Source organism: Hemiscyllium ocellatum, chromosome 24, assembly GCF_020745735.1.
Source record: "Hemiscyllium ocellatum isolate sHemOce1 chromosome 24, sHemOce1.pat.X.cur, whole genome shotgun sequence".
Taxonomy (NCBI): domain Eukaryota; kingdom Metazoa; phylum Chordata; class Chondrichthyes; order Orectolobiformes; family Hemiscylliidae; genus Hemiscyllium; species Hemiscyllium ocellatum.
The window spans coordinates 42903975-42920412 of record NC_083424.1 but is presented as its reverse complement, the minus strand read 5'-3'; the positions used below and the strand labels follow the sequence as shown (position 1 = coordinate 42920412).

General features: G+C 42.7%; 1 protein-coding gene and 1 non-coding gene across 4 annotated transcripts in view; both read left to right on the top strand.

The window, feature by feature from the left end:
• Nucleotides 1–689: 689 nt before the first annotated feature.
• On the top strand, nt 690–796 carry LOC132827492 (U6 spliceosomal RNA). The gene has a single exon (XR_009646015.1). It is a non-coding gene; the product is annotated as a U6 spliceosomal RNA (small nuclear RNA).
• A 2939-nt stretch (nt 797–3735) lies between these two features.
• Nucleotides 3736–16438, top strand: part of kremen1 (kringle containing transmembrane protein 1) — a 214492-nt gene continuing 201789 nt past the window's right edge. For 2 of the 3 annotated variants that reach the window (XM_060843717.1, XM_060843715.1), the window contains exon 1: nt 3736–4013. In XM_060843717.1, the coding sequence (XP_060699700.1) occupies nt 3944–4013 (70 nt within the window). In that variant the 5' untranslated portion in view covers nt 3736–3943. Of the gene's footprint in view, nt 4014–5911; nt 5966–16438 lie in introns of those variants that run through there. The other variant, XM_060843716.1, reaches the window with a different exon arrangement.

Here is a 16438-nt window from a genome sequence, read left to right as displayed (position 1 = left end):
ATTTTGCACAGCCAATCCAGCTAACCTGCACGTCTTTGGACTGTGGAAGAAAACCAGAGTACATGGAGGAAAGCCACACACACATGAGGAGAATTGCAACTCCACACAGTCGCCCAAGGGTAAAATTTAACTTGGGTCCCTAGTGCTGTGAGGTAGCAGTGCCAACCACTGAGCCACCATGCTGCCCCAACAGTTGGACCTATTATTGTGAGGAGTAGAGCAAACCTGGCAAGGGTGAGGGATACCTACAATACCTGAGCCTTGCAGAGAGGATGGGGCTGGCTGCAATCAAGACAACGTGTAGATTGATGCCATATTCCTGTGTGATGCCACTTCTCAGTTCAGAGCTCACCCTCATCCTGAAATCCGGCATGATGAGAAGCTGCAGATGGAGTCAGCATGGATTGTTTTCCTCCTGCTCCCCTTCACTCACATCGAGCTCTTACTGCTCATTCACCACAAAGTCTGGGCTACAGTTGACCTTTGAGAAAGGGAGACAAAAGGAAATGGAACCGTTAGAGGGGAATTATCTGGCTGAGTAAACATGGAAATATCTCGGCTGGACACCATAGAGGAGAATGATGTGGAGGTGATACTAAAGGAAGAAAAAGTTGGTTTTAGACCAGGATGATGTAAGTTACAGCCACTGTCTGTGCTGAGGTGGCACGGTGGCTCAGTGGTTAGCACTTGTTCTCGCTTCGGCAGCACATATACTAAAATTGGAATGATGCAGAGAAGATTAGTATGGCCCCTGCGCAAGGATGACACGCAAATTCGTGAAGCGTTCCATATTTTGTTTGGGCAGCCAAGTGGCTCAGGGGTTAGCACTGCTGCCTCACAACATAAGGGTCCCAGGTTCAATTCCAGCCTCAGGCGACTGTGGAGTTTGTACATTCTCCCTGTGTCTGTGTGGGTTTCCTCCCACAATCCAAAGATGTGCAGGTTAGGTGAATTGGCCATGCTAATAGTGTTCAGGGATGTGTCGGTTAGGTGCATTAGTCAGGGGTACATGTAAAGGAATAGGTCAGGGTGGATTACTCTCTGGAGGGTTGGTGCTGACTTAGTAGGCCAAATGGTCTGTTTCTATACTGTAGGTATTCTAAAGTAAAAAATGAGGCAGATTTTGGAGAAATTTACAAACGACAACATCTATTGTAACAGCAACCTCTTATATTTTAAGCAAGCATTAGATGGTGCATGGTGAGAAAGGATATGCCATGTCTTCAGGATGTGAGGTGTTCCTGAGAAAGTGTCAGACTGATAGCAAACCACTGTGACAAGTCCCTCTGCATCATTAGAACGCACAGGAAGCTGCTGGAATGGTTTAGATCAGCAGTTGTTGGGGTGAGCCAAGGATACACGCAGCTGCTTGATTTATTTAACCTTGCACTGGGAAAACTTACCAATCTTGCACAAAATAGTGGTCTTCGAGGAACCTCCGTAACTGGCAAGATTTAAAAATATCTCGAATTTGCAAATGGGATTACACTTCAGTAATGTCAAAAACAGTGAAAAACAAATAAAAGAGGTGAAGGTAGACAGGAGAGGGGAAGTAGATTTTCAGATTAAGGAGGCAAGGGTCACAACTTTTGGATGGCATCAAATAGATGAATAGGTGGAAAGGTTTGTGTTTCTGGGTGGGTTAGTGTTAGAGAATGGCAGATATGAAGACATTAGAAGTTGCTTTTGGATTAGAGAGGATATAAAGCCTATAGATATTTCGGGGAAACAGAGGTAAAAGGAGATGTTAGTTATCTCCTTATTATTAAGTGGATCTGGTGGTTGAAACTTGAGAAAAGTTGAAAAGTTTAAGACACCAGAAATGCTGAGAGAAATGCTGGGAAAGTTCAGTATTCTGAGTTGAGAATGTAATAATAAGAACATAGGTCATACAGAATTTGGAATTCATTGCCACAGAAGACTGTGGAGGCCAAGTCATTGAGAGTATATTTAAGACTGAGATAGATAGCTTCTTGAATATCAAGATGATCAAAAGTTACAGGGAGAAGGTGGGAGAATGGGGTTGAGAAACTTATCAGCCATGATTGAATGGCAGAGCAGAATCGATGGGCTGAATGGCCTAATTTCTCCTGCGATGTCTTATGCTCCTATGGAAGGGCCAAGTTTGATGAATGATGGTGTCCAAGAATAGAAACAGTTGGACTATGTTTCCAGAGGTACATGGAACAACAAACCATGGACTCACAAAGTCAAAACTGACTTGTCACACCATGGGACATAGTTGGCCAGGGGAGTCTATAACAGAGTGAACTCGTTCAGCTCATTGCCATTACTAAACTGATGGACTGTGATTTGAATCTAAGAGTCTGGGAGCTGAGAGGGAAGCTCAGCAACTTTTGGCTGAAAGAATAGCCGATTTCTCCATGTGTTAGAATACCAAGCCATTTGGAAATTGTGAATAGTGGGGTCCTCCTGACTTCTGGACGTGGATTTGTGCCGGATCAAGGGGAGGGGGAGCTAGAGGCTCTTGTTGTTTACAGTTTCAGATCAATGCCTGACAGTCCTTTCCCCAGAGTGCTCACAGATAATGGGTCAAATGTAACACCCTCCCCTGAGGTGAATGTGGATGTAGGGGGCATTGAATAGGAATGGAAGTGTGCTGATGAGGTTCACTTCTTGGCACTGCGATGGGATGGTTTGTTGACACCCTGTTTGCTCCTATGGTAATGGAAGATTTGAAGTAACGCCCACCTTTGGTGTTGAGCCGGCAGTAGGTGTTGCATTTGCCACACGGTATCTTGAAGAGCCGAGCCTGTTATGTTGCCTTGTGATCTCCAGGGAGGAATGGTCCCTGGTTGTTAGGAGCTCAGTGCTTGTTCGAGGGAACCCATCTCAGACCAGGGATGGAGCCAGTGGGAATCCGAACCCTCCAACCAATACCCAGCCAGCCCCGCCCAGTCCTGGGCTAATCCTGGGGCATTGCTGGCACTGATGGCATGAGAAACCACCAGCCTCTGCCTACCCGATGAAGTACCTAACAGGGGGTGCTGCAGTGTTGCAGGTGCAGTCCTTCAGAGGAGACGTTAACCCCCAGGCATTGTCTGTCCTCTCAGTTGCATGTTATGGAATGAGCTGCCAGAGGAAGTGGTGGAGGCTGGTACAATTGTAACATTCAAAAGGCCTTTGGATGGGTATATGAATAGAAAGGTTTTGGAGGGATATGGGCCAAGTACTGGGCAAATGGGAATAGATTAGGTTAAGGTTTCTAGTCGGCATGGATGGGTTGGACCGAAGGGTCTGTTTACATGCTGTACATGACTCGATAACCCAACCCTGGCCAGAAACAGGCGATGTTTTATTGTCTGTTCGGGGAGCCTTTCTGAGTGCAATTTACTGACCACCATGAGACTTCAAAAATGTACTTCACATACATTGAGATATCTTGATGTGAAGCTGAGATCCTCACAGTAACATTTCCTTGGGGAAGGTGGGCTGTGACCGTAACTGTTTAGAAGTTGCCGGTCACTTTCCTCGTTTTGCTTTGCCTGGGAGACAAGCTGTAGAAAACACGATGAAAGGGAAGATAATCGCTCATAAAAACTCCTTGAGAGGGCAGCACGCTGGCAGGTGCAGATAGCCTGTGGCTAAATAGTCCTTTTGGAGCAGGTTTAAAGCCAAGCTTCCTGTCACATGCTCGCAGTAATCTGATCCTCTCTCTCTGTTTCCCCCTCCCACTCCTCGGGCTTTTTTAGGTGTTGCTGTTAGTTAGAGATCAGAGACGCGGCACTAACCAAGCAACTTGACTTTATAGCTTTGGAGTTGCCGATTTGCTACCTCCCCCCTTCTCTCTCTCTCTCTCTCCCACCGGCTCCTTGCTCATCTCCCCTGCCCCAGCCTTGCTCTCCCGTCTGAGAGCACAGCTCAGTACAGTCTGTCTGTATCCCTCTCCCTTTCCCTCCCTCTCTCTGCAGCCGGCTCCCAGATGGAAGCGTTAACCCTGTGCATGGTATTCGGTTTCCTGCTCACTCTGGCATGGGCAGAGTTGAACACCGGTGAGTCACTTTACTGCACTTTCCCGAGGGGTAACAGTGTGTAAGCGGAGTGGGTTGGAGCCAGGGTTAACAGGGAACTCTGTGTGTGTGTGTGTGTGTGTGGTGGCGGTAAATTTAATATCTCTGACTCTCTCCTTCTGACAGCCCAGCTCCTTCTTCGGTCTGGGAGAAGCGGTGAGTGGGATAGACTGCACTGTTGATACACAGATATATATATATTTGAGAGAGAGAGGAAGAGAGAGAAAGAAATATATATATAAGAGAGAGAGAGAGAGAGAAATAGGTGGAGGAGACAGAGAGAGAGGCAGAGAGGTAAGACTCCGGATCGGTTTGGCTTCCAACTTTGATAGAGCAGTCGCTGTCCTGTGATCTTCGGTAGGTACTGAGGCAGACGGCGTTAGGCTGGTAGTTATATACAGGAATAGGTGGGGAGCGAAATATATGGCCGGCTCTGTTGATGTATATGTCAAAAAAATTATATCGGCGTAAACTCGACAGCTGCATGTGAAAATGCGCAAGTAGCAATATGGATCAATAAATAGTTAGACGAATAAGCAGATAAAAAGATCAATATATAGGTATGACCGATAAACATGCGAAGTAGACACTTAAGCATATGGTCGATGTGAGAAGTCATCTTTAATGGGTCTCTGTATATTTTTGGACAGTGTGTATATACAATAAAGGGAGAGACCATTTCAGAGAGGTGCAGAGCCGGACACTCACTAATGGGCAGTGCAGGTGACTGAGTAGATTCCTGTATACTGTATTGTGAAGGGGACACTATCTCCACTGGCGACCTGTCAGCGTCCAGCGGTGACAGACAGCGAGGGTTCACCCCCTGCCGGATGCTGCACTGATGTGTCTGATTTAAAACTGGTCAGATTCGGATCAAGGGGGAAAAAAAATCCTGAAAGTCATTCCCCTGAACTCCATATCCCATCCGGATCGCCAGCCCAGTCCCAGGTCAACTGGGCCGGGGGGGGGTAGGGGGGGTGGGGGTTGAGGGGAGGGTGTACACTGTGGAATCTAAATCTCATTTCGGTTTTTGAAGGGGGGGGGGTGGGAATTAGAGCTTCTGCTGAAACGACACGGAGTTGTTGACTGAGGCTCACAAAGCCATGGTTTTGATTCTGATTCCCCGTGAAAGGTACAAGCTGTAGTCCCAAGCTTCGGCCTCGCTCAGGGGGAGCCGCTCTCTGTCTGTCTCTCTGTCTGTGCTGATTCCTAGCCCCCCCACCCCACCCTCTGCACGAACTAACCGCTGCCCATGCTGTCACACACCAGCTGGGCTAAACTTGCAAAGCCCTGACGCGATGCTTTGTGAGCACAGTCTGTTTGCGTTGTCCATCCGAGAAAGAAAGTCAATCTACACTCTATCTATTCTGCATCAAAACATCTTGCACTAATCCTTCTACCCTCTCCCCCCCCCCCTCCAACTCCCCACCAAATATCACTCTTCCTTCTGTCCATCATCTGTTCTCACCGACAGTTCAGACCAGGAAACATTCATTGGAGGACAGGGAGTAGACGAAGGGGCGATGGGCCGATCGGTCTCCCGCGTCTTAAAATTCATCGATGGGGAATTCACTAATGATCGTAAAGGGAAAGGTTCCCGCCTTTTCCTTGCGTTTCAGTGGCGAGATGGGATTGCACATGACCGGCCAGAGCTTAAAGCTTCCAATTTCCAACTCCCTCCCACGCCCAGGCTCCGTTACTCTGGCCTTTCCGTTGGATTTGGGGGGGTCCTGGTGGGGGTGGGGACATTGGGGGGAAACACGTTGCAAATCTCCAGCAGGGATCTGGGGATCCCGGCTAAGGACACAAGTGCCAGCTCGAAAGGACCCAGCGCAGCGGCGATGCCTCATGCAGTCAAATAGCCTACTGGCAGGCCACTCTCCTGACTCTCACAGGAACGACCCAGATGGAGCATCCGGGCACCGTTGACATCAGTGAGTCCCAACAAGAGCGCAGGCTTTGCGACTAGAAAGAGGAGGGTGCTGGGTCAATGGAGAGCAAACAGTATAACTGCCCTAAGACAGAGCTGCTAGTCAGACCTTTCACAAATGGAAAGGAACAGAAGGGATTCGCACTATATAGTCCATAATGTCACAGAGTTACTGTGGACAGGCCAGTGCGGCTGTGAAAGTCCTGCTATCTTCTTACTCAACAATCCAGTCAATCACACTTTTTTCCCTCTCCTGCCCTGGAGTCCTGCAAGTGTATAACCTTCCAATGTCCATCCAGTTTATTTTTGGAATTATTGATTGCCTTCACTCCACCACCCTAGTGGGCAGTGAGATCGAGGTCACTCATCACCTTGCACAGCCCCTGCTCTTCATCAACATCCATGCCTCTTACCCCTTGTTGCAGTTAATGGGAAGAGTTTGTCCTTACTATGTGTCCTAAATCTGTCCACCTTGATCAAATCTTTGCTCCAAGGCTTTTCCAATCAAGTTCCCAATTCGGAAACCATTCTGATAAACCTCCTCTGTGCACTCTCCAGGACCCTCACAGTTTTAACAGGAAGAATTAGTTTAAAGCATTGTACAGAAAGAATATAAATGCCAATTTTATTTTGGAAGCTCCTATTTGTAATACTTTAAATAATTATATTTTACTACAACCACACTGTGGCTTTATACTTAAATGCTTATAATTTCTTAAAGTGATAGTAACATAATAATTTAACCTCGTGTTGGTAATGTAGTGATTAAGTAACTTGACCTGTAACCCAAGAAACACCAGATTAACATTCACTGTGATAATTAGAGAATTTCAATTTGGTTTTTACTAGTGTTGGTAAAAAGTTGTCAGTTTGATGTCAGCCACGTCTGGGATCATCTTCGAGTAAAAAATGAGGTCTGCAGATGCTGGAGTATCAGAGCTGAAAATGTGTTGCTGGAAAAGCGCAGCAGGTCAGGCAGCATCCAAGGAACAGGAGATTCGACGTTTTGGGCATAAGCCCTTCTTCAGGAATGAGGTCTTTCCTTATTCCTGAAGAAGGGCTTATGCCCGAAACGTCGAATCTCCTGTTCCTTGGATGCTGCCAGAGATGCTGTTAGGCCTGCTGTGTTTGTCTGGCAGTTTCTGGTTTTGTTTCAGATCTACAGCATCCACAGCTCCTTGTTTAATTTTAGGGACGTTACCTAGTCTGATTTATATGTAACTGCATTGTCGTATGTGTGACTGATACTAACTTACCATTAGTGAGACACTTTTTTAAAAAAATTAAAACCCTACTGTTGAATCAAGGAGTTCCACCAATTCCTTCACAGTGCAACAAGAGATAGACAATAAAGCATACTTTCTTGCAATGCCCCCTCCCTGGAATGCTCTTTGATATGAACACTAATTTGCTTCTGTGCAGCTGCACTTGGCTTCTGTTCTGACAAGCACTGCTGGCATCACAATCAAAATCAATGCTGAGTAAAAGCACCTCATCAAACACTGAGAGGGAACGAAACAAACAGACACCTGGAGAGATTTCAAAGCAGTAATCTAATCTTGCAACTTCAGATCGTGATTATAAACTGCTCAAGCTTCGCTCATGAAATCTATCATGTCAGTATACCCTTCAATTAGACTGGTGACTTGTAATCCTTTCCAGATAGCCATTATTTCTACAAACTGAACATATAAATAAAAAAGAATAAGTTACTGTTCATTTAACTCTCTTTTTCTTATCTGTGACCCTATTCAAATATTGGTTCAGTGCCAGAATAATCTTGTCAAATATTTTTAGTTCCCAAGATTTGCACTCCATCGGGAGACTGGTAAGAATTGTTAACCACATGGAAAACGAGTGAAATATGGGTCCCAATGATAAAAAGAGTGATCTCTCTCCAGTAATATTTGTGTTTACATGATGACGGTGTCTTGCCATTACCATTGTTCAAATGTAACTGCTGTTAGAGGCCAAGTAGATGGTAAGCTATGCTTTAGATACATCTTCCCCAAGAAATGGAGGAATTTAATCAATGATGTTGTTAAGGGAAAGATGTTTGCCAGAATGACATGCTAAGCCCCATGGGATCTTTAATATTCATTTGATTAAACAAACTGTGCACAGGCCAACATCTCATTTAAAGAATGTTATTTTTTTTACAAGGGAACATCTCCCAGCAGTACTGCATTAGATGTCACCCTCTATTATGTCTTATGTTCCCTATGAACCGAAACCATGGATTTCAACCTCAAACTTAGTGTTCTGAATGAAAACTGAGTGACGGCAATAGGAATAAGTCCGTCGTGGTAAGGTTTAGAAGCATGTTCAAGCTTGTTACATACCCTCCCCATTCAAATACCATTTATAAAGCCTTATAAAACACTTCCAGCCATCTGTTACTCCCTATGTAATGCATACTTACTTGCTGTGTAACTTGAAAGCCATGATGTTTGCCCAAATTACCTTGTGTAATATTGTTTTGCTGTTGAGTCTGCAGCTTAGCAAAATTTTCTCTTTCCTTGCTCATTCCTGAGTCCAGACCAGGATAAAGGAAAATTAAAAGTTTTTTTTTCCTTCAGCTGTTTGTGAAATTAGTGGGTTTTTTTGGTTATGTGAATATAGGCTGACAAAAAATTGGTTCCTCTGTGCTAGCCTCAATTTTCACCCTCGCGACCTGATTTATGATGGGGTGTCAGGATCATTTGCTGAAAGCTTGAGATTATTGACAAGAAAAACCTTATTAGTTTATTCCAAATTTCACTGGCCAAGGTTTAGAGGAGGCATAATTTTAATTTGAAAGGTAGACTTAGTGATCTGATTCATGAATTGGATGCATAGTATGCTGCGATGCTTCTTGCTTAATGTGGAATACAGAATGATAGCCAATTTTCATATGGGGGTGAGTAAATGGGTGAGAGTCGAATGGTTGCTTATCATACAGTCCATGTGAATCGTGCCCTGTATCCTCTGCCACCTATAAAGCCCACAATGCAACTGGTGTTCAGTTGTCAGTCAGCCATTATACTTTCCTTATGAAACAGGCACTTGATCCTCTAGAGTCATCGAGATGTACAGCACAGAAACGGACCCTTAGGTCCAACCCATCCATGCCAACTAGGTATCACTGCCCAATCTAGTCCCACCTGGCAACACCCGGCCCATATCCGTCCAAACCCTTCCTATTCATATACCCACCCAGATGCCTTTTAAATGTTACAATTGTACTAGCCTCCACCACTTTCTCCGAAGGGTCTGTTTCCATGCTGTACATCTCTATGACTCCTTAGAGACAGTTGCTTGAGGCTGGAGTTAAACACAGTCCCTGGCACTGTGAGGCAGCAGTGTCAACCGCTAAGACACTGTGTGTTACTGTGAAGAGGTTTTTGTAGTTATGCTATTTTGTTTCTTTTGCCAATCAACTTAAATCAGTGTCATCTGATTCTCAATCTTCAGCCAACCTTGTCTTCCTGTTTAGTCAGTCCAAACTCTTCATAAACTCTCCTCTTAAATTTTTTGTTTTCCAAGGAGGTCAGCCCAGCTTCTGCATTCTAGCCTCAAAACTGAAGTTCCTCACCTGGGAACCTATCTCACGATTTTCTTTCTTTACCATTTCTAATGCCTTCATACTGCCTCTGGGGAGGTGATGGCCTATTGGTATTATCACTGGCCTGGCCTGTTAATGCAGAGACCCAGATACTGTTATGGGAACATAGATTTGAATCTGGAATTAAAAGTCTATTGTTGACCATGAATCCATTGTCCATTGTCGGAAAACTCCACTTGGGCCACTGATGTCCTCTAGGGAAGGAAACTGCCACCTTTATCTGGCCTGGCCTACGTGTGACTCCAGACACACAGCAATGTGGTTGATTCCTAACTGCTCTCTGTGCAATAAATGCTGGCTTAGCCGGTGACCTTCATCCTGTGAATGAATACATTTTTAAAAATTCCTTTCTCAACTATAGTACTCAGAGCTGGACACTACTTGCAGTTGAAGCATGGTAATCATGACCTCTTTTTGTTTGTAATCAATGGCCTTGTTTATAAAGCCCAGGAACCTGTATGTATTATTAATCCCTTTCATAACATGCCCTGTTATCATCAAGGTTTTATGCACAAATACCTCCAGGTCACTTTGTTCCTGCATCCTGTTTAGAATTGAAGCCTTTAAGTCACATTGCTTCACCCTACCTTGCTCCTACCACCAAAATGAATCGCTTTGTGCAACTCTGCATGAAATGCCATAAGCCACTTGTCTGCAGATTGTTCCAGCCTGTCTCTGTACTTTTGAAATTTAATACTATTATCCTTACCATTCACAATTGACGCCAGTGTTCATAATACTTCCAATTTTTGTGTCATCCATAAATTTTGACTGCTAGTCTGGGTCATTAACATATATCAAAAAAAAGCAGGTGCTAACACTGAACTTTGCGAAATTCTCAATTTAAACCTTCTGTCGGTCCAAAAATCCACAGCCCATGTCCTTCACTTAGTCAGTTTCATCTGCACTGTCTTTAATTCCAAGAGCTCTAAGTTTCGTTTGCAAGCCTGATCTATAGATCTTTATCAAATACCATGTTACCAATGTTAAAAATCACACCACACCAGGTTATAGTCCAACAGGTTTATTTGGAAGTACAAGCTTTTGGAGCGCTGCTCCTTTGTCAGGTAGCTGGTGGAGCAGGATCATCAGACACAGAACTTATGGTAAAAGATCAAAGTATCATACAACTGATGCAATTTATTGTACAAACCTAGATTGCTCTTATGTCTTTAATCATTTGGAATGGGGATGCAGGTTTCGATTCATTAATATGTAAATCCCAGAACTTCTTCAAGTCACATTCCTATGACATCTCAGCTCAGACAATGCATCAAAGGTGTGAGGTTAGAGTTCCTGTATATTCCAACTAGAGTCAGACTGGTTCTATTTCCAAAGTAGGAATTTATAAAATGTCACATGGACTAACTGCCTACAAGATTGTGTGCTTTTTGAACAAACTGGAATGCACCAGCAAATATAAATCTGCAAAGTAAATTCACCCCATAGACTTGTGTATGTGCTTTGTCCACCCCAGTCAAACATTAGCATCTCCACATCATGTTACCAACATCATCCCTCCCTTTTACTTTAACAGAAAGCTCAAACAAGTTACTGAAATGTGATTTGCCTTAAACAAATCTGTGCTGATTTTTCTTAACTGACCACATATGACTAAGTTACTATTGGTTTTCTCTTGAACGATCATATCTAAAAGCTACCCCACTGCTGAAGTTAAACCAATTTGCCTGTAGTTGCTGAGTTTATCATTAAATTCATGTCTTAAAAAGAAAAAAAATTGCAGATCCGTAGCCTTTTCGCACCATCCTGCTATCTGATTAGGATTGGAAAACTTTGACCAGTACTTCCACAATTTCCACCCATACTTCCCTCTGTATTCTCAGAAACATGTCATTCGTCCTGATGCCTTGTCAACTTTAAGTACAGCCAGGCCCGGCTACTAAAGACAAAACTTTAAATGTTAACAGAGAGCCACAAAAAGATCTAGAAAGAAAAGTAAGATAGAGTATGAAAAGACTAGCACAGAATATAAAGACAGATAGCAAAAGTTTCTATAAATATATAAAATGAAGAAGGGTGGCTAAAGTAAATGTTAGTCCTTTAGAGGATGAGAAGGGGCAGTAGTCATGGGATATGATGAAATGGCTGAGGCATTGAACAAGTACTTTGCATCAGTCTTCACAATGGAGGGCACTAATAACATACCAGGAAGTGATGAAGGTAGGTGAGGATCTAGAAACAATTATTATTATGGATGAGTTAGTGTTGAGTAAGCTCGTGGAACTAAGGATAGGTAAATCTCCTCACCCTAATGGAATGCATCTCCGACTACTAAAAGAGATGGCGGGAGAAACAGCAGATGAACTGGTGATAATTTTCCAAACTTTGTTGGACTCTGTGGCAGTCCCAGCAGATTGGAAAACAGCAAATTTAATGCCACTGTTTAAAAAGGGAATTAGACAAAACATGGGGAATTATAGAGCAGTTAGCTTCACCTCCTGTAGTGGGGAAAATTCTTGACTCTATTATCAAGGAAAAAAATAGCAAGGCATCTAGATAGAAATTGTCTCGTTGGCGCAGACGCAGCATGGATTCGTGAAGAGCAGATCATGCTTCACAAATCTTTTGGAATTCTATCAAGACATTTCAAGCAAGGTGGACAACAGAGACTCAGTGGATGTGGTGTATCTAGATTTCCAAAAGGCCTTTGACAAGGTGCCGCATATGAGGCTGCTGCATAAGATAAGGATGCATTGTGTTGGGATAGAGTATTAGTGTGGATAGAGGATTGGTTGACTGATCGGAAGCAAAGTGTGGGAATAAATGAGTGCTATTCTGGCTGGCAATCAGTGACTAGTGGTGTGTCTCAGGGACTGGTGTTAGGACCACAATTACTTACAATTTATATAGACGATTTGGAGTTAGAGACACCATGTGTATGGTGTCAAAATTTGCCGATGACACTAAGATGAGTGGCAGAGCAAAGTGTACAGAGGACTGTGAAACTTTGCAGAAGAACTTAAATATATTGAGTGAGTGAGTGGGCAAAGGTGTGGTGGGTGGAATACAATGTTAGTAAGTGCGAAGTCTTACATTTTGATAGGAGTAACAGCAAAATAGGTTATTACTTAAATGGTAAAACGCCGCAGCAGAATGATTTGTGGAGGGACCTGGCTGCCCTTGTGCATGAATCGCAGAAGGTTGGTTTGCAGGTACAGCAAGTAATAGGAAGGCAAATGGAATGTTGCCCTTCATTGCTAAAGGGGTTGAGCTTAAAAACAGAGAGGTAATGTTACAGCTGTACAAGGTGCTGGTGAGGCCACACCTGGAGTACTGTGTGCAGATTTGGTCTCATTACTTAAGAAAGAATGTATAGGTACTGGAGGGGGTGCAGAGGAGGTTCACTAGGTTGATTCTGGAGTTGAGGGGGTTGGCTTATGAGGAGAGACTGAGTAGATTAACATTATATTCATTGGAATTCAGAAGAATGGGGGGTGGGGAATCTTATAGAAACTGGTAGGCGTGACTAGGGCAAGTGGGCAAGGCCTCAAGATTAGAGAGAGCAGGTTTAGAATTGAACTGAGAAGGCTTGTTAACCTATGGAATTCCTTGCTCAGGGAAGTAGTTGACGCTACTTCAGTAATCGCTTTTAAAGCGTAGGTTTTGACAAATTAAAGGAATTTAGGGATATAGTGAAAACGCAGGTGAGTAGGGCTGAGTCCACGAAAAGATCATCCATGACCTTATTGAATGTTGGAGCTTGAAAGGCTGATGGCCCAACCCTGCTCCTCATTCTTATGTTGTTGTCTATTTTCTTGTTCTCAATTTTAAGCTCTTCAAATGTCTTAAGTACCTCCTCTTTCACGATGCCTTGTACATAAGCTTCCTCCTTGGTAAAGACAGTTACCGACTGCTCATTTATTGCCTCAGCCTGGAGTATCCTTCAGTTGTAAACCACCTAATTAGATTCATTATCATCCCTGTTCCTTCTTTCACAACACTATAGAAATCTTTTAGATTCTCTTTCATTTTATCTGCCAGTCTTTCCTTCTACTTTCTCTGTGCTTTACCTTATTTATTTCTATTGCACCCAAGCACGTACAAGACACAGTTATAATACTGTATTTCCCCACAGTCTTATTGCCTGACAGATAGTAGTGAAAAATGAATATGAGAACAAATTTGGCTCATTGCTACAGAATGATTTTTATAGACCTATTGATTTGGGCAAAGTATTTTGGGAAAATCGATACTGTACAACTTTATACTGCAGGGTTTGTGTGAATGTAGTGATGTATTTTAGTCAAGGCAAGATCATCAGCCCACTTCCTGCGCATTCATTTACTTTCTCTACCCTGTGAATATCTTGGCATTACAAAAATTTATAACCACAAATCCCGCTAGATATCAGGGACTTGTTTGAAATCCTTAATGTTTCCTGTTTGGTTACCAATTCTAGAAATTTGTTCCATATGTTAATCATTCTTCTGCTAATTGTTTGTTTACTTTAGGTTTCTTTATCATGAATCTGCCACTAACTCTGGAAATTTAAGAAGAATCCTATTTCCTTCCAGCATATTGAACTCCTTCATAATTATAAAATAACCAATTGGTCCTTCTATTTGACTCCTTTTCTCAAATTACTAAGTCCAAGCATACATGCTGTGGAACTAACAATGGAAAATTAATCTAAATCTCAAAGTCCAGCACAATTCTGCTTCCAGTTGTTAATTGCAGAGAAATGGACCATCACAGTGGAGAAGGTAGGAAATGAGAGAGAGGAATTCTGGAAATAGAGGATTAGGGCATGCTGTTTGGACAGTATGTGCCACGCCACAGGATAGGCAACCTTCATATCAGACTAGTGCCATTCCTGGCCTTGGATGGCTTCTTGCTATCACTGACTGAAATGCATCAATTTCCTGAAATAGTATCTTCCAAGTGATGGTCATTGAAATTCACTGATTACATAAAATTGGACACTGTTATTCCGAGTCAGCCACCAAAGTTCAGGGTTTAGATGAAATTTATATAATGTGCAATATTTTCTCTTAATGTTAATGATATTTAATAGATTACAGACTTGGAATTGTTCCCAACTCTCCATTGCACTCCACAAGCTGAAATATTTTGTAAGTATATAAGCAAATACTGCATTAGGGAGGGTGCATTGAGCTAACTAGTCTAAAGGGACGCGCTGATTACAATTGACTGACACATTAGTGACCGATATGTACTTTCCACAATTACCATCGATTTTCACATTAACTACCATCGATGACAGTTGATGCTCTAGATTTTTCTATGGATAATCTGGCTTATTTTCCCCAACTTTACCTGAGTTGCTTTTAGCCTAGGTATCAGTCTTGCTCAACCTGACCGTGGTTTATGCTATATTATCCCAATATTTGCCCATTTCATGACAAAGAATTTTGCAAATTATTGCATCCATCCTTATTCTGAATGAGCAGTGCATCTTGCAGATATTTATTTTCCCAAATCAGAACTAATCATTTCTAATCATTAATATTGGACACTGGCTTGACACAAAAATTGAAAAGGTAAATTAAATGGATCTCCTCCCAACTTTTCTGTGCATTAGTCTCTGTGGGGCAATCTGTCAGTGTGTTCTACTGAAAAGTTTGTGCTGTGACACAAGCAGGGCTGAAACCTTCAGTGCTTCAGGGCTGTTGTGGCGCAATGGTAATGCTTTTGCCTCTGAGTTTGGAGGTCTAGGTACAACTCCCACCTGCATCCGGAGGTGTGTTATAAGATCTGAGCAGGTTGATGTTTACATCCTGAATTTTTTTTCCTACAGTAATGCATGTACAAGGTTGGGAACATTTCATTTATCTGATACATGTTGAAGCTGGCTGGATTAAGGATGAATGTAATTTTGTGCGTATGTATTTGATAGGATAATTCCAGAAAGGACAGCATCCAAGGAACAGGAAATTCGACGTTTCGGGCCAGAGCCCTTCATTCCTGATGAAGGGCTCTGGCCCAAAACGCCGAATTTCCTGTTCCTTGGATGCTGCCTAACCTGCTGTGCTTTAACCAGCAACACATTTTCAGCTCTGATCTCCAGCATCTGCAGACCTCACTTTTTACTAATTCCAGAAAGGGAATTCCTCTGATGGGTGGACGTTGAGGAGCCATGCGTAGCAGAAGTTGAAATCTGTCCTAAATAGCTGTGAATGTTGGGATGCTTTGACCATTTGAGACCAGATTCAGAACTTTGTTTTCTATGTGTACAAAGAGATGTGGATCAAAGGTGGGAAATTAAACAGAAAACGAATCAACCATGTTATTTCTGAATGGGGGGACATGCCTTAAAAGCCGAGTGATCCATTTTTGTTCGTATGAAGCATCTGGCTAGAACATGAATATTTCTCGGCTACAACTTAGACTCCAGTCTCAAACAATTTGACGCGGTGATAAAGGTTTTCTACATTTTAACATTAAGTAATGTTCAACACAGAAGGTACAAAGGTATCAGTCTCTTTCAGAATAATAACAAATAGGAAAGGTTCACATTGCTACAGTGAGGTAGAGATGGGGCTCAATGTTGAGAATGTATAAAAAAAACCTCCTTTTTAAAAAAAAATCAATAAAAATGTGAAATCAAGCATATCATGTTTGACCTAATATATTAACCTAAATGTTCTTTCTTGGGGGGATTAACATGATCACTCTGCAGGAAGTTAATGACATATCAATGCAGAATGAGTAGCTCACAGTTCTGAACTGGTGAAGCCTCTAAAAGGAGCTTTGTAGTTCATATGCCTCATTGTATTTCTGTATTATATTTCCGTATGGATGGTTGTCAAAACTTTAGTGGAAAATAATTGTGTTATTGGCCCCCTTTAAGAGCTACCAGGGTGAATCAAAGTGAATGTGACTTTAGTACAA